Here is a 22,442-nt window from a genome sequence, read left to right as displayed (position 1 = left end):
GCGACCCGCTGGCCACTGCAGGGGTCTGCAGAGGTAACCGATCCAGGACGGACACCAGGGTTTGAGACACCCGTGTCAAATCGGCCACCGATTGTGACAGAGAGGCGGCCCAGCCTGGGATGGGGGGAATCACTCTCGGGTGGAACAGCCGGGGGATCCTGGGCGGTGGGAACAATCGGGTTGCTGCAGGACTGACACAGCGGGGAGGACTGACCTGAGGGAAGTTTGCTGTTACAGGATGAACATGCAAAGTACGTGACTAAGGCAGAAGATGAAGAGGTAGGGGGGCGAGAACGGCCCCCTTTAGAAGACATTTTGAGAGACCCCTGAAGATGCCAGTGGGTTAGGGGACAGTGGGGCAGAGAAGGGTGTCAGTCTGCAGTGCAGCTACTCACGGACCCGGTCCTGGAATGTCCCACTTGTCCTCTGGTGGAGAACTTCCCTGAGTTGCGATGCTGAGCCCACAGAAGAAGTGTGGCGCGCTGCGTGAGGCACTGCGAGGGCTGCTGCAGCTGTGTGAAGCGGCGCACACCGGCTGAGAGTCCCACGAGGAAGGGGGGGGGCGGAGCCAGACGCAGAGGCGCCGGTGGGCAGGGCGCAGTATGTCGGGCGGGAAAATGCCCGCCCGCAGGAGCGGAAATGAAGAGGCCGAAAACCGGAAGTAGGCCCTAAATTTGGAACCGGCGGCCGAGAAAAAGAGCCGCGGCGCCGAAATAAAGCGCCGGAACAACGCGGCGTGAGGAAGGCTGGCGCCGCAGCCTGCTTAGGCTGCGCCGCTGAAGGGCGCCGCAGAAAAAACACCCACCTGCGGCGCCAGCAATGTGCCGCAGGGAGACGCGGCGCGACAGCCTGCAGGGCTGCGACGCTGAAGGGCGCCGCAGAACACCACCTCCTGCGGCGCCAGAGCAATGCGCCGCAGGGAGACGCGGCACGACAGCCCGCAGGGCTGCCGCGCTGAGGAAGCTGAGCTGCGGCGCCAGAAGATGTGCCCAGAGTAAGAACCGCAGCGCTGGTAATGCGCCGCGGAAAGTGCTGGGGGGATAGAGCGCGGTGGCCTAAAAAGGGGGCCCCTCGCTGAAGACAGAAGGCCCTTGGTAAAAGGGAAGAAGAAAGGCGACAGGGAGCCCCTAACAAGAACCCCCCCTAACAAAGATCCGGGATGGGAAGGGGGAAAATACTCACCCAAACATCCCACGCCGGTACTAACCTTGAAAGGGTTTGAGACGTCCAGGGAGCTGATGGACGTCCTCGTCTCCTCCGACCGACAGGCTCTGGTAGGCGAGTGGGTGGGGGACGGAGCCAGGACCGGACTTCTGAGCACGCTTGTGTGCTAGGATCTTGGTCTGGTGAAGGATCTATGAGGATACGGGATGGCAGTACACGCCGTACTCATAGTCCGCTTTGTGGGACTACAGGTCTGACTGTTCACCCTGTATCCCATCCGGAAAAAACCTGTAAAGGAAACGACGCACATTGAGGTAGATAAGGGTCTAATGAAAGACCCGTGTCCACCTCCTACTGACACTAAGCTAAACTGAAGAGTATAATGCCAGTCGGTGGGGTGTACACTGCAGAGGAGGAGCTAACTTTTTTATTTGCATAGTGTCAGCCTCCTAGTGGCAGCAGCATACACCCATGGTTCCCGTGTCCCCCAATGAGAGGCGATAAAGAAAAACTGGCCACTAGGTGTCTCCCTACTGTGTAACCTCATGTAGTCAGTCCCTAGCAATAGAGGTCCTGAATCAGATTGCAGAAGCAGGCCTCTATCCCACCCTTTGGCCCCCCATCTCTACAGAAAGCATAGGCCAGCCTTTGCCACCCTGCTATTGTGCCTGGATCCACATACAACAGACGTGTGGACAGTCCAGGGCAGACAAGCCCTTGGACAACGCAGACTATGCAGCTCTGGGGCAGGAGGGGTCCAGTGTTAATAATTACGTCTCCCCGTGGTCTCTGCTGCTTTCGGATCTGTGACTTCTCACATTATTCCATTTCTTTGCCACTTGCTCTGAGGGTATGTGTCCACGTTCAGGATTGCATCAGGATTTTATGCAGGTAAAATCCTGACCAAATCTGCACCTGAGGTCACTGGCAGGTCACCTGCGTTGTCCTTGTGTTGTTTCAGCAATGTAAGGAACTGCTGCGTTCTTAAAAGACGCGCCACATGTGTGCTTCCGCGGGTATGCCGCATGCGTCTATTAATGCATAGTGGAGACAGGATTTCATGAAATCCCCTCCACTATGCTGTAACATCTGGATGCTGCGTGTTTGACGCTGCGCCTCAACGCAGCGTTTCCTGAACGTGGAAACATACACTTTATGTTGTACTTTTTCCAGCAGTGTGTTGGTGCCATCTACTGGCCACATTGCTGTACTACTCTGGATGTCCTAACATGTTCCATACCCTATAGACATCTGTGAGGTGCATCCATTTACTGCTCCTCTGTAAATCCGCTTCTTTCCCACCACAACGGCCACCTGATTTTGACATTTTATCAATGACTAAGTAAAGTTTGGGATACATTCTGCCCATATAGAAGGCGGTGGCTCCATGTTTTACCTTGCAATGGTTTCTTGGCTTGGTTACATTAGCACAATGTTTCATAGAGATTTTGGTGCTGGTACTGTGATTGGAGAATGGAAGGGGCAGAGATGGCAGGACACTGCTGAAGACCAACTGCATCACGTTCCTGCACGTGTCAGATGGGAGCGTGCACCAGAATTGGCTTTCACGCGGCTATGCTTTTACTTTGGTTCTAGGAGGAATGGCGGGCGAGCACATCAGGATGGGTCAGTATTAGAGCTGAGCAAAACAAGTCTCATGATCTGCTCCGGCAGCCACGTCCGTGGTCTGCGCACCTCCGCGACACCCCTGATGCCTCCCCAGATTAGTAGGCTCGGCACGTTGTCATGCAAGAGTCTTCTCAAGACCTATTGATCAGAATAGGTGCAGGTCATTCTGACAGGTAGGGGGCGTTTCAGGGGGCTCCAGAGACCAATGTGCCCACCCGGCCAGGGTCCTGGAGATCGTTTTACCCAACTCTAGTTGCTATCCTTTGATTCTACATAAATTCACATTCACTGACAGAAATTAGGGTTCTTCAATAACTGAACTTAAACGCTCAGACACTTGATGAGGACAACAATATATCAAACTTTAAACTCGAACTCAACAAGAGACCTTGGTGTTCCTGTCGGATTTCTCAGACTGGATTTTCACCGCCACGGTCAGCATGCTCATGGTGTCCATTCCCACGCCGTTACTAGACGCACGATGACTGCCATCTTCTCCAGAGGGATAAATGGTCGGCTCCAACCAGTGCGGCTGGGGCAGGCTGGGCAGCCTGAGGTCTGCAGAAACCACGACGCCATCTACGACACCTGTCCGAGAGATGGTATAGGTATGGAAGGCCTGCGACACTGCTGTGTGGTACAGAGGGGCTGCTGCGGGGCACCGCTACCCGCACACAAGAGGGCGGCATATCCAATAACTACAATGGGGGGCCGGGTTACCTTGATGGTACAGGCTCAGGCTGCTGGCGTGGAGACATAAGAAGTGCTTGTCCTCCAGTCCTTCATATTTCGTCACCGTGAAGAGAGACCCGCTGGTGAACTCCAGCCACAGCTCTCCGTGCTTGTCCTTCACTACTCGCCCATCTGACTGCTGCAAGGAGATGGAAGCGCTTTACCCAAATCACCATATAAAAGTAGACAGATCAGTGTGGAATGGCGGGCTGCAATCTAGGACTCCCCCAATGTGAGGAACCGTATAAAGATTATTCTTCTTACTATAAAACCACATAAATGACTGAGGCCTTCTCAAACCTTGACATCTGTGAATATGGACACCAGGCCATGGTTCACGTTCACCAGGACGGACAGGAAGCTCTGGGACTGTTTGCTCGAACATTCAAGTTTCCGCTTTCTCCGACTGTGGTAGTTGGAGTCCAGGATGTAATCGTATTGTAGGGTCTCTTCTTCTGAGCCGCTGTCTTCATCTGTGAAGAATCATCGCTTAGGTAAAAACGCAGCATTAAAGGGATTGTTCAGGATTTAGGTCGTCGGTATCAGTGTGGAGGGGTTCTGATAGCCAACACCCCCACAGATCAGCTGTTACTGGGCCCATGGAACAGAACGGCTCCATTCACTTGAATGGAAACTGAGCTGCGGTGCCCAAGAACGGCTGCTACAAAGTGAATGTGAGCCAAGCTGTAGAACGGCTACCACACCGTGTACGGAGACGTCCTGATCTGGTTCCATACATAGTGCATCCAGCCGTCACGGGACCCCCATCTGATATACACACATGCAGCACAATCCTTTTAGATTTTGCGTTAAACTGCAACCTTTCCTTCATGTAGGATTTCACTTCTACAGTGCAAACAAAAGAAACCATGTCCAGGGGCAACTTACTACATGTGCGGCAGGTGAGGGAGAACTGGCTGCCACCGTAAAGGCACCAGCAGCCCCCGAAGCAGCCACAGAGGGGTCTATGATGAGCAGAGGACCCATGTAAAGCCACTCCGCCGTCCACGGCTCCTATACTTTGGAAATGCTCACCGTAATGAAGCGTGGACTTAAATGCTCCGCTGGAGTCTTTGCTGAAAGTGTTAATGAGCTGGCTCGCCACCGACAGGCCGATACCATAGGACAAGTTCTCAAAGGTCTCGACCGGCGACGGGGCGGTGGGCTCCCAGAGCAGCAAATCGTTACTGATCCTGAAAAAAAAAAAAAAAAAAAAGAGATGCATGATCAGCAACGGCGAGGATGACTCAGCGACACGGCCGGAACTGCAAAATTGGCCACGGCGGTATAACCAAACGATTGGTTCGATCCCATTATAGACGATGCCGGATTAAAGGAATTTCACTTATAATAAATAATCACATTTAACCCCTTAGGCACTGAGAAGCCAGATTTATAAAGAGGTGTTGGCCAACAACGGACACCTCCTGATCGGCCAGTCAGCGCCAGTAGCTAACTAAAAAGTGGTAAAACTTTTCATAAACCTTTAAAACCAGAGAATGTTTTGTGTGATGGATCCCAGGAACCCTCAAACTCACCTGTTGTAGAGCTTCTCGTAGAAGACTTTGTTCGGCAGCATCAGGGAGACGCTGGGCAGCGTCAGCTCCAGCACATAGTGGGAATTACTGATGGCTTTCTCCTGGAACTCAGTCATTTCTATGGCGTCTCCGGGCATCACCATCTGCAAAAGGATGACACTGACAGAAGAGTCGCCCCCTACCCTGAACAGAAGGTCTGATGGCGGACCCCCGACTTGTAGGATGCAGGTGCATGCGCTCTCAGAAAGGGGCGAGTCACTTGAGGAAGTCCCGAGAGTCCCACTTTATGCCTGCACATACCTCTTCATTTTCAAACATGACCCTCCGAGAGGAGAACGGTGACGGCTTTGGACGTCTGTAGTCGCACACGTCTTTAAGAGAGTGGGAAGTTCCTTCATCATCCTCCTGAAACCTTCCATCACCCTCATCATCCTCCTCAGCAGACACTCGCTCCAGGATGGAGTGCACGGCGATGGGATTGATTCTCAGCACAATCCTAAGGACAGACACACAAGGTTTACAGGAAAGGATAAGAAAACGGCAGCAGATAAATCGCTACAATATAGAGAGTTGCACGATTTTCTAATAAGACTCCAAATGTTGATTCCTCATTAGAGACAGTAAAGTTCAGCGTCCGTACCAAACAACTACAGTTCAGGCACGGGCACAGACTTCACCAGGAGGTGTATGGGTTTGGCTGCCCGAACACTGGGTGTTTGTATCATGACAGTGCGGCAAACACTGCTTCTGATCGGCGGTGAAATCATCCCCGTCAGTCAGAGAGCCGCGGTTCCCACGACGTCAGAAGACAACGGGAGTGCTCAGCTATGATCGGAGGCATAAGGTTTACCTCCGGTCACTGGTGTCAGCGGATGCGAATACTGCTTTTTCTCATGGTGCTAGAGGGGATCTCACCGCAGCCTGGGAACGCAGCCTCAGTGACTGGAGGTAACTTCGATGACGTCACCTGTGATCACTGAGGCTGCACTAGCAGCAGCTCATCCCCCAGTGGTTCTCAGCCTGGATGGTGGCATCTTGGCACCATCCAGTTTGAAATCTGTTTGTCCCCCAGACATGCATTACGGCATGGGACAGAACGACGAGCAAGTATGGTATATTGTTTTTTTTATTTTAGTTTTATTACCGGAGAATGAGGGCGTCGGGGAATTAGGCGTTAGGCTAGGTTCGGTTCACATTGCGTTAGTGCAGTCCGTTCAATGCATACGTTAAATGGACTGCGTTAACGCAAGTGCCGAAAAAGATTGTGTTTATGCGATCGCGCTAGCGCAGATGCTCTCTCTGTGCTAGCGGTGACGGACCTGAAAACAGGATTTTTGGTTGCTTACCGTAAAATCTGTTTCTTGAAGCCTCCATTGGGGGACACAGGAACCATGGGGTGTATGCTGCTGCCACTAGGAGGCTGACACTATGCAAATAAAAAAGTTAGCTCCTCCTCTGCAGTGTACACCCCACCGACTGGCATTATACTCTTCAGTTAGTGAGAAAGCAGTAGGAGATAATGAAACAAGGTTGAAAAACCATAACCACAAACTTGAGAACTGTAACGTGAGAACAGTCATAGAACAGATAACAGAAAACATTGGGAGGGAGCTGTGTCCCCCAATGGAGGCTTCAAGAAACAGATTTTACGGTAAGCAACCAAAAATCCTGTTTTCTTTATCGCCTCTCATTGGGGGACACAGGAACCATGGGACGTCCCAAAGCAGTCCCAAGGGTGGGAAAAACAGACTTCCATCAGGTCAGAGGACTCACCACTGCCGCCTGCAGGATCCTTCTGCCTAGGCTGGTGTCCGCCGATGCGTAGGTATGGACCTTGTAAAATTTGGCGAACGTGTGGATGGAAGACCAAGTTGCCGCTTTGCAAAGCTGTAGGGCGGAAGCCCTGTGGTGCACCGCCCAGGAGGCGCCGACTGCCCGGGTAGAGTGAGCCTTAATCCCAGGAGGGGGCACTCTGTTCTTGACCCGGTAAGCCTCCAAAATTGCCATTCTGATCCATCGAGCAATAGTCGCTTTAGAAGCCGGCTGGCCTCTGCGCGTGCCATCAGGAATGACGAAAAAAGAATCCGTCTTCCGGAAAGAGGATGTTCTATCCAGATAAATCCTCACTGCCCTGACGAGGTCTAGCTTGTTCAACGATCGCTCCAGAGGATGAGTCGGAGCTGGACAAAAGGAAGGTAGAACGATGTCCTCGTTGAGGTGGAAACCACCTTAGGAAGAAAAGAAGGTGGGGGTCGGAAGACCACCTTGTCCTGGTGAATGACCAAAAATGGAGGGCGGCAAGACAGTGCCGCCAGCTCGGAAACGCGGCGAATGGACGTGATGGCCACAAGAAAGGCCACCTTCCAAGATAAAACTGATAGAGGAATCTCCCTAAGAGGTTCAAAGGGAGAAACCTTCAAAACGTCCAGTACCAGGTTTAGGTCCCATGCCTCCACAGGGGCCCTGTACGGCGGGACGGCGTGGGCTACCCCCTGAAAGAAGGTCTTAACCTGTGGCCGAGAGGCCAAGGTCTTCTGAAAGAGGATGGAAAGCGCAGAGACCTGACCCTTCAGGGAGCTAAGAGCCAGGCCCGAATCCAGTCCTGCCTGAAGGAAGGCCAAAAGAGAAGGCAGGGAAAAAACCATAGGCGGAACGCGGTTGGACTCGCACCAACGGAAGTAAGCCTTCCAGGTGCGGTAGTAGATCCTGGAAGACGAAGGCTTCCGAGCCTGAATCATGGTGTGAATCACCCGGTCCGAAAGGCCAGACGCTCTTAGAACCGCGGTCTCAACAGCCACACCGTTAAACTGAGCGACCGAGAATTCGGGTGGCAGATCGGACCCTGGGACAGCAGATCGGGCCTGTCTGGAAGGCGCCAGGGAGCGTCCGCGAGAAGGTTGACGAGCTCCGCGAACCAAGCTCTCCTGGGCCAATCCGGGGCGATCAGGATGACCGGCACCCCTTCCGCTTTGATCTTCTTCAAAAGCTTGGGAAGTAATGGAAGGGGTGGGAACAGGTAGGGCAGCTCGAACTGTGACCAAGGAATGGCCAGAGCATCGACGCCCACTGCGAGAGGATCGCGGGACCTGGAGACGAACTGCGGAACGCCGTGAGATCCACATCCGGAGTCCCCCATCGAAGACAAATCCGATGGAAGACCTCCGGATGCAAGGACCATTCCCCTGCCGCGAGGCCCTCGCGGCTGAGGAAGTCGGCGGCCCAGTTGTCCACGCCGGGGATATGCACCGCGGATATCACCGGAACCGTTGCCTCTGCCCAAAGGAGGATCTTGGATACCTCGGCAAGGGCCAAGGAGCTCCGGGTCCCCCCCTGATGGTTGACATATGCCACAGCCGTGGCGTTGTCCGTCTGGATCCGGACTGGAAGGCCCCTGAGGATCCTTTCCCAGTGGCGGAGGGACAGAAAGATGGCCCGAATCTCAAGGACATTGATTGGCAGAGTTGATTCCTGCGACGACCAACGGCCCTGAACCGTCAGGTGGCGAAAAACCGCACCCCAGCCGATCAGGCTGGCGTCCGTTGTCACCACCTGCCAGTGAACTGGAAGGAAGGACCTGCCCTGGGAAATGAGAGGTGACGTCAGCCACCAGTCGAGGGACCACTTGACCCGAGAAGAGAGTCTGATCGGCCGATCCAGGGAGAAGACAGACCTGTCCCACTGAGACAGAATGGCTTGCTGAAGGGGTCGCGAATGGAATTGGGCGAAGGGAATCGCTTCCAATGTAGCTACCATTTTCCCCAGAACCTTCATGGCCGAACGGAGGGAGGGAGGCCGGAGACCCTGGAGCAAGCGTATGTCCCGACAAAGAGAGGATCTCTTGTCTTTGGGAAGGAAGACTCTGCTCTGACGAGTGTCGAGAAGCATGCCCAGAAAGATGATGCGCTGAGAAGGAATAAGGCAGGACTTCTTCCGGTTGACCAGCCACCCGAAACGGGCTAAGGTATCGAGAACAATGGACAGGCTTTCGTGGGCCTGAGCAAAGGACGGAGCCTTGATGAGGATGTCGTCGAGATATGGAAAAAGGACCAAGCCTCTGACTCTCAAGATGGCCATCAGCGCCGCCATGATCTTCGTGAACACCCTTGGCGCGGTTGCGAGACCGAACGGCAGGGCGACGAACTGAAAATGATCTCGTTGCATTGCGAAGCGCAGGAAACGGTGATGTCCGGGAAATATCGGGACATGTAGGTAGGCGTCCTGGATATCTATAGAGCATAGAAATTCCTGAGCCTCCATGGAAGCAATTACTGAACGAAGGGATTCCATCCTGAAGTGTCTCAGGCGAACTCTCCTGTTCAGCAATTTGAGGTCCAGAATGGGGCGAACCTTGCCGTCTTTTTTCGGTACCACAAAAAGATTCGAGTAGAAACCCGTGAAGCGTTCTTTTTCTGCGACGGGAACGATTACTCCGGATTTGAGCAGAGAAGCGATGGCTGAGAAGAAGCCCGGAACTAGAGCGGGATCTCTTGGAGGACGGGATTGGAAGAAACGATCCCTGGGTCGGGAGGCGAACTCTATCTTGTATCCCGAGGATACAACTTCCCTGACCCATGCATCCTCTACTGCGGAAATCCAGACGTCCCTGAAAAGGAGAAGACGGCCGCCCAAACTGGAAGTTGGGCTGGAGTCTTGCTGAGAGTCATGCCGAGGTGGATCTTCCAGTCCTGGGCCTGGAGGATCTACCCTGGGGGAAGCGAGGACGCCAGGACGGAGTGGGCCTAAAGGACACCGCCTTCCTCTCTTGACGTGCCTGTGGCCTCTGTTGCTGCTGGGAAAAGGAGTTTGACGCAGCGAAGCGACGAAAAGGCCGAAAAGAACGAAACTGTCGTCTAGGAGGAGGGCGACGAGGCTTAGCCTGGGGGAGAAGAGAGCTTGTACCCCCGGTGGCGTCCTTAATTATTTGGTCCAGCTGGGAACCAAAGAGACGAGAGCCCAGGAAGGGCAGACTAGTGAGGGACTTTTTGGAGGACAAGTCCGCCTGCCAGGCCTTGAGCCAAACGGTCCGACGGATGGCAACGGCATTGCTGGAAGCTTGAGCCGCACAAGACGCGACATCCAGGGAGGCGGAAACCAGGTATTCCCCAGCGTGGGAAATCTGGTTGGCAAGCTCCGCTAATTGCGCGGGAGGCGCCCCGTCCAGGATACCTCGCCGAAGATCCTTGGCCCATTTTGAGATGGATTTTGAAGTCCAAGTGGAAGCAAAGGCTGGACATAGCGCCGCTGAAGCCGCTTCAAAAGCAGATTTCGCGAAGGATTCTATAACTCTATCGTTAGAATCCTTCAGAGATGCTCCGCCGGACAAAGGAAGCACCGTGTTGGTGGACAGCCTGGACACTGGTGGATCCACCGAGGGAGAGACCGTCCAATTGGCGGTAAGGTCTGGAGAAAAAGGATATAGCACACCCAGGCGTTTTCCTCTCTGAAAACGCCTAGTGGGGTTCTCTCTCTCTCTGGACAAGATTTCCTCGAACTCAGGATGAGGAGCGAAAAATTTAGAAGGTGGTTTGGCCCGTCTAAACGAAACCGCCTGATCTGCGGGTTCCGTAGAGGGATCCTTGATGCCACAGGTTTGGTTTATTGCCCCAAAGAGGTTCTGGACTGTCTCACTCATGGTGGCAATTTGGTTAGGATCCAGCTCCGAAATGTCCTCCGAGGGCGCATCAGATAATGCCTCGCCTGACTCAAGGGAGGAGGATCGGTGGGACACCAACCGCTGGGGAGGGCCGAGCGGCGAGATGGAACGAGAAGAGGACTCAGACCGACCTTCCTGTCTGGACCTTTTGTGGCTTATCAAGGAGGGCTCAGGTGGCGGTTCCTGCGACCCGCTGGCTATGGCCGGGGTTTGCAAGGGTAACCGATCCAGCGCGGACACCAGGGTTTGAGATACCCGTGTTAAATCAGCCACCGATTGTGACAGAGAGGCGGCCCAGCCTGGGATGGGGGGATCACTCTCGGGCGGAACAGCCGGGGGATCCTGGGCGGTGGGAATAATCGGGTTGCTGCAGGACTGACACAGCGGGGATGACTGACCTGAGGGAAGTTTGCTGTTACAGGACGAACATGCAAAGTACGTGACTAAGGCGGTAGATGAAGAAGAAGTAGGGGGGCGAGAGCGGCCCCCTTTAGAGGTAGACATTTTGAGCCCTGAAGATGCCAGTGGGTTAGGGGACAGTGGGCAGAGGGGGGTGTCAGACTGCAGTGCAGCTACTCACGGACCCGGTCCTGGAAGATGTCCCACTGTCGATGGAGTGCCCTGAGGAGCAGTATTCAGCGCAGATAGAGCTGTGTCCACAGCAGATGTGCGGGTGCGCTTGCGAGAGCTGGTGCTGCTGCCGGTACAAAGTGGTGTGCACACCAGACAAGTGTACCAGGAGGAAGGGGGCGGAGCCAGACGCAGGGGCGCCGGTAGGCAGGGCACAGTAAGTCGGGCGGGAAAAAGCCCGCCCGCAGAACCGGAAGAGAGGGAACCGAAAACCGGAAGTAGGCCCCGACCGAAGCCGGGGCCTAAATTAGGGGCCGGCGGCCGAGGAAAGGAGCCGCGGCGCCGGAATGGAGCGCCCTAAGAGAGCTAGCGGCGCGGTCGCCTACCAGGCTGCGCCGCTGAGGGACGCCCAGAGAAGGACCTCCTGCGGCGCCAGAGTAGAGCGCCGCAGGGAGAAGCGGCGCGACAGCCTGCAAGGCTGCCGCGCTGAGAATGGTGCCCCATGAAGAGCCGCAGCACAGAGGGGTGCGCCGCACCTCCTGCGGCGCCTGGAACGTATGGCAGCCCAACGTGCAGGCATGCAGAAGAACTGTGCATCCTGTAAGGGCCCCGCGCCGGAAAGAAGGCAGAGGGCCCCCGTATCAGAATAGGGAGAAGAGGTGCAGAAGAAAGCGCACCTACGGATGTCGCAGCGCGACACAAACAATCCCGGCCGCGTCCTGTATGGACGCAGATGATGACAGGTATGAAAGGAGGCTGGGAGCCCCTAACAAGGTCCCCCCCCCCCCCTATAAAAGATGTGGGATGGGAATGGGAGAAATACTCACCTAAAACATCCCACGCCGATACTAACCTGACAGGAAGGGTATGAGACGTCCAGGGAGCTGATGGACGTCCTCGTCTCCTCCAAACCGACAGGTTCTGGTGGGCGAGTGGGTGGGGGACGGAGCCAGGACCGGACTTCTAAGCACGCTTGTGTGCTAGGATCTTGGTCCTGGAGAGGGATCTATGAGGATACGGGGTGGCAGTACACGCTGTACTCATAGTCCGCTTGTGGGACTACAGGTGTGACTGCTCACCCTGTATCCCTCCGGAAAAACCTGAAAAGAAACGACGCACATTGAGGTAGATAAGGGTCTAATGAAAGACCCGTGTCCACCTCCTACTGACACTAAGCTAAACTGAAGAGTATAATGCCAGTCGGTGGGGTGTACACTGCAGAGGAGGAGCTAACTTTTTTATTTGCATAGTGTCAGCCTCCTAGTGGCAGCAGCATACACCCATGGTTCCTGTGTCCCCCAATGAGAGGCGATAAAGAAAACGCTGCAGACTGCGTCCGAGGGTCCGTCACAGAATGACGGCACATCGCTAATGCATGCCGATTAAGACATGCGTTAGCGCACCCATTAACTGCCATTATGTAGCGCATCGCTAACGGATCCGTTACATAGCGTTATTGCCGCCATGTAACGGATGCCGTCAGCGCATTGCCATTAACGCAATGTGAACCCAGCCTTACGTGAGTATAACGGTGCTTGTTATTTTTAAATAAAGGAAAACTGTGTTTTGTTTTATTACTAATAAAGGACTTTATTCTGGCGGAGTCTTTATTTACCATATAACTATAGGATTAGTAATGGAAAGATGTCTTATAGATGCCTCTTCATTACTAATCTGTCGGACAATACATGACATGAACTGGACAAATATGAACCCCACTTGCCAAACCCGAAGATCTAGGTGTCCGCCCATCTCTATTCCTCACCGTTATCAAGAGCACTGCATGCTGACAGTGAATAGAAACTAAGTAGGCTGCAAACCTGTACATCGCTAACATGTCACAGGATCAGTGCAGGAAAAACGTACACAGCAACTGCTCCAGCAGAATGGCGAGTGCAGCTCTGGAGTAGAATATAGGATGCAACTCAGGATCAGTAATGCAATGTACACAGTAACTGTACCAGCACAATAGTGAGCGCAGCTCTGGGGTATAATACAGGATGTAACTCAGGATCAGTAATGTAATGTATGTACACAGTGACTGCACCAGCAGAATAGTGAGTGCAGCTCTGGAGTATAATACCGGATGTAACTCAGGATCAGTAAAGTAATGTATGTACACAGTAACACCCGCAGTATAGTGAGTGCAGCTCTGGGGTATAATGCAGGATGTAACTCAGGATCAGTAATGTATGTACACAGTGACTGCTCCAGCAGAATAGTGAGTGCAGCTCTGGAGTATAATATAGGATGCAACTCAGGATTAGTATAGGATCAGTAATGTAATGTACACAGTAACTGTACCAGCAGAATAGTGAGCGCAGCTCTGGGGTATAATACAGGATGTAACTCAGGATCAGTAATGTATGTACACAGTGACACCCGCAGTATAGTGAGTGCAGCTCTGGGGTATAATGCAGGATGTAACTCAGGATCAGTAATGTAATGTATGTACACAGTGACTGCACCTGCAGAATAGTGAGTGCAGCTCTAGAGTATAATACAGTATGTAACTCAGGATCAGTAATGTAATGTATGTACACAGTGACTGCACCAGCAGAATAGTGAGTGCAGCTCTAGAGTATAATACAGGATGTAACTCAGGATCAGTACAGGATCAGTAATGTATGTACACTGTGACTGCACCTGGAGAATAGTGAATGCAGCTCTAGAGTATAATACAGTATGTAACTCAGGATCAGTAATGTAATATATGTACAGTACACAGTGACTGCACCAGCAGAATAGTGAGTGCAGCTCTAGAGTATAATACAGGATGTAACTCAGGATCAGTACAGGATCAGTAATGTATGTACACTGTGACTGCACCAGCAGAATAGTGAATGTAGCTCTGGAGTATAATACAGGATAAGTAATGCAACATCTGTATTTTTCCGATTACAACACATAATGAGGACGGACCTCGGCCAGTCAAAGTTGTCTGATGTGGTCATGTCTCCATCAACCTCATCGCTCTTCTTCACCACCCTTATGAACAGGGTCTGTGGGCCGTCGCTCTCCTCCTGGAAGGCCCCTGGAGAAGACACAGAGTGAAGCAGGGATAGACTCTTATTAGTACCAGTAGACCGGTTGCTGCGCACTGGATTCTCTACTGCGGCCGCTCACCAGCTAACTCCTTGAATGTGAACTCCAGCTTTAACTGTTCTGGGGAGCAGCCGCCAAGGACCTCAGTCTTAAACTCCGCATCTGAAAAGTTTAAATGCAAGACTTCTTTTTGGAGGGATTTCTTGAACCAAGGACCGCGCTCCTGGTCTGATCTGAGGTCCGGAATTGGGAAGCGCACGGCGAGATGGAGCGATGGTGCGGAGACCAGCACGGAGGTCCTTGTGTTTGCTGGAGATCGGGAGTCATCCAGAAGAACCTCTGGAAAATCTTTGTGCTGGAAGAAAAAAAAAAATGTTAAAAATAAAATTGTACAAGACGGCATATTAATAAAGTATGGACCACATGACCCTACAGTATTAGTTAACCACTTGCCGTTGTGGTTTTGCATTTTTTTTTTCTTCTGATCCACAACCTGTGGTCTTCTTCCTTGCGTGGCTACGTATATACACACTCACCAGACTAATGTGCTTGTTGTAAGACGTGAAGAGATGAGACGTCATCATTTCTACGGTTCCCAACTTCTGCGCCTGCAGCAGTGAATTCAGTCTATCTACAATGGTGATATCGAGCTCACAGGAGGCGGCCGACAGGTGGATGAGCAGCTCTGACCTCTGCGGGAGGGAACTCAGCCGCCCAGAGCTGCCCTATAGAAAAGACAAGGCGTTACTGCAGACCGGGCCTTATACTCACACAATGCAAACCTAACCACAGAGCGAGAAACTGCAGGCAGGGTCCAAAGGAGCTCAGCTACACCGAGGAGAGGGATGAACACCTGGATTGTGCCTGGATATTCTCATCCCTATGTTAACACCACCTGGGACTGATATTATTGAGAAGTGGAAGGAACCGCAGCAGCTCAGCTAAGATGTGGAGACCCTGTCACATTACAAAGCGGGGGGCTGAGTGCTGAAGAGCAGATGGCAGAAAAGTCAACGCTCTATCCACCCCATAACTGCAGAGTCCAGATCTCCTCTGGTATCAGCACAAACACTGCGCCCCCACCGGGAGCTTCATGGCCGAGCAGCCTTAGGCTACTTTCACACTGCCATCGGTACGGGTCCGTCGCAATGCGTCGGGCCGACGTACCGACGGACGTTGTGAAAGATTTGCACGACGTGGGCAGCGGATGCAGTTTTTCGACGCATCCGCTGCCCATTCTGCAGTCCGGGGAGGAGGGGGGCGAAGTTTCGACCACGCATGAGCGGTCGAAAATGGCAGACGCGACGGACAAAAAAAAACGTTACATTGAACTTTTTTTGTGCCGACGGTCAGAACACGACGGATTTGTCGCACAACGGATGCGACGTATGGCCATCCGTCGCTAATACAAGTCAATGGGCAAAAAACGCATCCTGCGGGCACATTTGCGGGATCCGTTTTTTGCCCAAAACAACGGATTGCGACAGATGCCAAAAAACGGAAGTGTGAAAGAGGCCTTACATCACCAAGCACAATGCCGAGCGTCGGATGGAATGGTGTAAAGAAGCCACCACTGGACTCTGGAGGAGACATGTTCTGTTCAGTGACGATTCGGTGATGGAGGAGGCTGGGTTTGGTGATTCCAGGAGGACGTCACCCCCTGACTGCATTGTACAGATGGTGGAGGAGGATAATGCTATGGGCTGTTATCAGGGGGCGGCCTCGGCCTCTTAGTCCCAGTGAAGGGAAATATTATTCTTCAGCACATGACACTGGACAATTGTCACTTCCAGCTTTGTGGGAACAGTTTGGGGTTCGCCCTTTTCTGTTCCCCATGACTGTGCCCAGAGCACGAGGTCCATACAGACCTGGAGGGTGAGGACATGAGCGGTTGCACAGCGCTTGGACTTCAGCCCCAGAGATTATGAGCCCGGACCACCCAGCATCAGTGTCTGACCCCACAAATGTATGGATGCAGGATGGGAGGTGAGAAAAGCTCCTAAAGGCAGATGAGGGGGAACATATTGCTCTCCAAATAGAGTATAATTAATATGATAGTGCTCTGGTCATAATGGGTGAAGCCCCCGATAGCTCAGAAGCAAAGATGCCGTATGTAGAGGTTTTCCATTATCCATGAGGTTTTGGACAACCTGTGAGAATCCACCAAAAACCAAGCATCACCCTCACCTGTGCCCCCCGGTTCTCAGAATGCTTGTAGCGCAAGTGGACACATGGTGACGACCGATGGTCCGGATCTGAATTTGGGGTAAATTTTAGCAGCTGTAAAAAAACAAAGGCAAAAATAAATAAATAAAAATAAAATAATCATCCTCTTTATTTTTATATAGCGCTAACCTATTCCACAGCGCTTTACAGTTTGCACACATTATCATCGCTGTCCCCGATGGGGCTCACAATCTAAAATCCCTATCAGTATGTCTTTGGAATGTGGGAGGAAACCGGAGTGCCCGGAGGAAACCCACGCAAACACGGGGAGAACATACAAAAAAAAAAAAAGCCAATAAACAAATACATTGAGAGCTGAATAAAAGTGAATTCTAGCAGCTGTTCCTACCCGATACTGGGGAGATATGGAGCTGTGCAAGTGATCAGAATAAAAACTACTGGAACCCTAATAGATTTGTGTTTCCTAGATCTCCGCTTGCTGTCCGTGAATAGAAAGGCCCATGACTTACATTTAGATGCAGAAAGGCCGTTGTTATGTGCTTGTATGGTGTATCTGAGCTCCCGGGGTCTATAAGCCCATAATATGCTGCCATGGTTTTTTGGGATTCATTTTTAGGGCGTTCATTGTGAGGCAATTATCATTGGTAGCATTTTTTTTTTTTTGCAGGGGGGGGGGAGGGGAGGTGCGGTGAATGTAAAAGTAACGATATTGGCGCATCTTTATGACATTCTTTATGAGGGCCATACATGCATCTAAACTGAATGGCAAGACATGATGGGAGTTGTAGTTTTCCCAGCAGTCGGATAGCTGTATGTTGATTTCCCAAAAAGCGAAGATGAAGGGAACCAGAGATAAGACTCATGCTGCCCGAACCACGAGGAGAATGAATCTCAGTCTGTCTGGCGGAGTTTCTAGGGTGAAGCACCTACCCAAGCACACATATGGGGAAGTGGGCCGGGAAGAAGCCAGAATGGGACCTCCATCAGACTAACCACCCAAGATGCATGATCCCCAGACGTTTGTTTTTTTTTTTTTAAATTAGGTTTACTGTGAAATGCAGCAGTGGGGTAAATTTTTTTTGTTTTTTTCACATTAACGTATTTTGGCTGAAAAATCATTTTTTGTAGTTGGGTTTCATCCAAAATGTTGCCCCAATTGCCTTCAATAGTCTTTATGTTGCACTGTTTAATGCTGGCTGCAGAGTGAGTTCTCTGAGGATCCATCAGTGAGCTCGTTCTGACCGTTTAATGGGAGAGCGTGCAACTCTTCTCTCTTTTTCCTTGCTTCTCTCAGCTCGGATTTTTGAACTCAGGCCACATACAAAATTGAATGTGTAGGAGGAAAACAAAAAAATAGATAAGACTGTAAAAACCAAGCAAAGCAAAATTTTTAATGAAACCCAAATGCAAAAATGATTTTGTCCCCAACTCCATGCAATAAAGCAAAAAAAAAAAAAAAAAAAAAAAAAAATACACCATCACCCAAAGTGGACAACTAAGAATCAATGTTTTTAGACCCTCCGTTATAGACGGCCGTATAACATGGACGATGATTGCATCAGCATGCACGGACCGGCCGGCGGCTCTCCTCACCCGAGGGCAACATATGCATGGTCATGCAGCGTCTTGCTCGGGTCAGGGGAGCCGCCGGCCAGTCCGTGCATGCTGATGCAATCATCGTCCGTGTTATATGACCATAGATGCATAATAGGAGTAGTATTCCTCCCCGTAGGCGAGGATGCTACACAAGTGTAATATGGCACTGCTATAAGGAGTCTTTACCTCTGTGTACTGAGGAGGAGCGGACTGCGAATCACTGGGGAAGAGACACTCCAGGAGCTCCGTCTGACCGATGCGCACGTCCGTGCTGTAACAGCGAGAGCCGGACCGCTGCCGCTGCTCGTGGGAGATCTTTATTTGTGTCCCAATGAACCTGGTAAGAAAAACGTGCAAATTAGGAAAGTCTGACATTATAGGATACAAACAAACCTTTTCCATATTCTACGTGAGCCGGTCAGAATATGAGAGCGGCACTGAATGAGAGTGCTCGCTCCTCCCGGTACACTTCATACCTGAGGTGGTCGTGCCTGCACGCTTCTGCAAAAACACTCCGGAAAAGGCTAAAGTCGTTTTGTGCAAAGGTCTGCGGATCCAACGTCTCAATGCGGGTGAAGAAGCTCAGAGACAGAGGGGTGAGCGGATTGGGGCTGGACGTGCTCGCCGTCGGAGGCAGAGGGTCGATGTGCAGGACAGAGAAAGACAACGAGCCCAAAGCAAGTCTGAACACCAGCTCAGGCCGGGAGTCGTCCACCGAGACCGATCGATTGGGCAGTGCTGCAATACAAATATATTATATGGACAGCCAAGAAAACATATCCAGGATACTGTACTCTGGGTTAGGAGGTCTCCTTGCTATCATAGGAGGCAGTTAACTCCTTATGCTGTGCTCTCCTCCATTTCCTTATATTGTGACTTCTACCTCCCAGCACATACATGAATCAGTGCTGATGCTGCTGTGATCACAGGACTTCATTACCTAGTAAGGTCCTTTAACAGACACATGTTCAGCTTTGGAAGCGTTCCTCCTCCACCCCTCAAAAAAAAACAAAAAAAAAAAAAACTACTTATTCTCTATCCATATACCCTGCTGAGACACATTTCTGGGGTCTCGGTGCCTCGATCTCCAAGAGATCAGTAATTTATCCCCTACCCTATGGACAGAGAATAACTATTACTTGGGAATTCTAAAAAAACTTGTTGTTAGATATTTACTTTATATCAGCAACCTCGATCAATCTCTTTTTTTCACATTTGGAAGGGAATTGAATTGGTTGCAGATAGGCGGTGGTCCATGTCCCAAGACCCCCACTGATCACTCATTAGGCCTCCGAAAAGAGACAACATTTTTAATTAAACTATTGCAAAAATGCATGTGTTTAAAGGGGAACTATACTTCCATACAATTTTTCAGAATAACCGGTCCCATTTGGGCACAGGAGGAACTACTATATACCATGATATAACTTGTATTCTGCATCTCCACCACTTTCTCCCTATGCAGACTCCATATCTAATTTGTATTTGACTATGAGCCGAGTGGGAAAAGACTAGGTCTAACGAGGTCTCCCAAAAAGAGGGACTCCCACTTCATTCCCTTTTTTTAGCACACAGAGAAGCAGCAGCACAAATGACATTTTACAGCACTACTGAGCAGTGTAACTGTGAATCCAGCTCAGGTAGGGGTGTAAAAGACTTGTTAGAAAGCTCAGCATGATCTTTCTGTTTATCCTTATGCCCACTTTGCTCACTATGGTACTCCATAATGTATAATAGGGGGTGGAAGGAGAGTTCAGGAAGCAGAACAAAGAGTAAAAAGTCTCATAAGTGGAGAAAGAAGCTGTTTTGTTATATAAAGATATATTACAAAGTTTTTTCTATTCACCTAGACTACATATTAATGGATAGTTTGTTAAAAAGTACAGATCCTTTTTAAGGATTTAAAAAAAAAAAAAAAAAAGGATGCACTCAAGCTTTTTTTTAAGAATACTTTAATATTTTCTATAACTTACAGGTTCTTCTAAGGGAATTTTGGTGCACGCTGGGTTTGAATGAAGCTCCTTGTACTACGGGCTCTTCGGATCTACCGTGGTCCTGGTAGTCACTCCATGCTGCCTGAAAATAAAACAAACATTGTAATAAGGCCGACTGGTAAATCAGAGGTTGGCGTTTATGCCTTACACAGATATTATCAGTTTTGCTTTTGTTGTGGTGTCCCATTTTGCAAAACTTGGTAATACAAGGAAGTGTTTGTATTGGAGCAAGATGGACGGTACCTACCGCAGCGCCCCCTAGTGGTGACCCAACAGGAGAATTGTTATAAGTGCTATTCAACGACAGGTCCAAATCCACAGTGGGTGGATCTCCGAGGGGTGGGAGGGAGGAGAGGCTGTGTGACATGTCCATATCTGCCATCGAGAAGAACACTTCTTCATCTAGATGGGAAAAAAAAAAAAAAATGACAACACTTGCACACAACATATGCTCCAGATACACAGGGGGGTGCCGGTTTCCATACCGTGGCTAGAAGGGGTCTTTGCGGTGTCCGTTTCATAAAAGCTGTGATCGGCGGAAGCCCCTCCGGACAGGTCTTCCTTCCTCAGATAACGTTTCAGCTCCATCTGAAGACGCATCTCATCTTCTTGTTGCATTGGGCGACTCTTCCGGTCTTTTCTGGACATGCCCAATCGGCTGGAGGTTTCTGGGAACAGTAAAGTGGGACGAATAAGTGTTATAGTAACGGCCCGTATAGTGGGGAGGTAATAGGTAGTCGCTCTCTATATGTGGCTCACATCAGCAGGGAGGAAGTAAAGAAACCACAGTGACCGGCAATCCCTTGGTATAATATGATGTTATTACCCATCACTGCTCCCTTTCCTCTGGTTATACCTCACATTATAGAGCAGTGCTGATGCTGCTGTTAGGCTACGTTCACATTTGCGGTGCGTCGGGCGCAACTGCGGCGACGCATGCGCAGCGCGCCCTTATATTTAACATGGGGGGCACATGGACATGCGTTGTGTTGCGTTTTGTGACGCATGCGTTTTTTGGGCGCAAGCGTTAGGGCGCAGAAGACGCTGCTTGTTGCATATTTTTTGCGCTATAAAAATGAACGCATGCGTCACAAAATGCAGCGTTTTGCATGCGTTTTTTGCGTGCGTTGAGTCGCCGACGCAGCACACAACAACGCAAATGTGAACGTAGCCCAAGAACATGACTTTACTAGCTAGACTATACCAATAAGACCAGCTTCTATAGATAAGACATTCACATTACGTCAGCTATCTATCTCTGACTACATCAATCTATTAATGGCTCACGTGAGCAGGGAGGAAGTTAACATAGTAACATAGTAACATAGTTAGTAAGGCCGAAAAAAGACATTTGTCCATCCAGTTCAGCCTATATTCCATCATAATAAATACCCAGATCTACGTCCTTCTACAGAACCTAATAATTGTATGATACAATATTGTTCTGCTCCAGGAAGACATCCAGGCCTCTCTTGAACCCCTTCGACTGAGTTCGCCATCACCACCTCCTCAGGCAAGCAATTCCAGATTCTCACTGCCCTAACAGTAAAGAATCCTCTTCTATGTTGGTGGAAAAACCTTCTCTCCTCCAGACGCAAAGAATGCCCCCTTGTGCCCGTCACCTTCCTTGGTATAAACAGATCCTCAGCGAGATATTTGTATTGTCCCCTTATATACTTATACATGGTTATTAGATCGCCCCTCAGTCGTCTTTTTTCTAGACTAAATAATCCTAATTTCGCTAATCTATCTGGGTATTGTAGTTCTCCCATCCCCTTTATTAATTTTGTTGCCCTCCTTTGTACTCTCTCTAGTTCCATTATATCCTTCCTGAGCACCGGTGCCCAAAACTGGACACAGTACTCCATGTGCGGTCTAACTAGGGATTTGTACAGAGGCAGTATAATGCTCTCATCATGTGTATCCAGACCTCTTTTAATGCACCCCATGATCCTGTTTGCCATGGCAGCTGCTGCCTGGCACTGGCTGCTCCAGGTAAGTTTATCATTAACTAGGATCCCCAAGTCCTTCTCCCTGTCAGATTTACCCAGTGGTTTCCCGTTCAGTGTGTAATGGTGATATTGATTCCCTCTTCCCATGTGTATAACCTTACATTTATCATTGTTAAACCTCATCTGCCACCTTTCAGCCCAAGTTTCCAACTTATCCAGATCCATCTGTAGCAGAATACTATCTTCTCTTGTATTAACTGCTTTACATAGTTTTGTATCATCTGCAAATATCGATATTTTACTGTGTAAACCTTCTACCAGATCATTAATAAATATGTTGAAGAGAACAGGTCCCAATACTGACCCCTGCGGTACCCCACTG

The 22,442-nt window shown here is 50.6% G+C and overlaps 1 protein-coding gene across 1 annotated transcript in view; it reads right to left on the bottom strand.

Moving 5' to 3' along the window:
- The window catches only part of ATG2B (autophagy related 2B), an 88,143-nt gene that overhangs the window by 47,394 nt on the left and 18,307 nt on the right, over positions 1–22,442 (bottom strand). Inside the window, exons 9-23 of the mRNA XM_069735510.1 lie at positions 20,594–20,776; positions 20,356–20,510; positions 20,088–20,190; positions 18,591–18,852; positions 18,301–18,451; positions 16,519–16,611; positions 14,868–15,056; positions 14,413–14,686; positions 14,209–14,320; positions 5,364–5,559; positions 5,064–5,206; positions 4,561–4,718; positions 3,826–3,998; positions 3,514–3,664; positions 3,182–3,381 (exon numbers count right to left, since the gene is read on the bottom strand). Coding sequence (XP_069591611.1) covers positions 3,182–3,381; positions 3,514–3,664; positions 3,826–3,998; positions 4,561–4,718; positions 5,064–5,206; positions 5,364–5,559; positions 14,209–14,320; positions 14,413–14,686; positions 14,868–15,056; positions 16,519–16,611; positions 18,301–18,451; positions 18,591–18,852; positions 20,088–20,190; positions 20,356–20,510; positions 20,594–20,776 — 2,543 coding nt within the window. The remainder of the gene's footprint in view (positions 1–3,181; positions 3,382–3,513; positions 3,665–3,825; positions 3,999–4,560; positions 4,719–5,063; positions 5,207–5,363; positions 5,560–14,208; positions 14,321–14,412; positions 14,687–14,867; positions 15,057–16,518; positions 16,612–18,300; positions 18,452–18,590; positions 18,853–20,087; positions 20,191–20,355; positions 20,511–20,593; positions 20,777–22,442) is intronic.

Source organism: Ranitomeya imitator, chromosome 1, assembly GCF_032444005.1.
Source record: "Ranitomeya imitator isolate aRanImi1 chromosome 1, aRanImi1.pri, whole genome shotgun sequence".
Classification (NCBI taxonomy): domain Eukaryota; kingdom Metazoa; phylum Chordata; class Amphibia; order Anura; family Dendrobatidae; genus Ranitomeya; species Ranitomeya imitator.
Note: the sequence above shows the minus strand (reverse complement) of the source record. Positions and strands in the feature narration are given on the sequence as shown.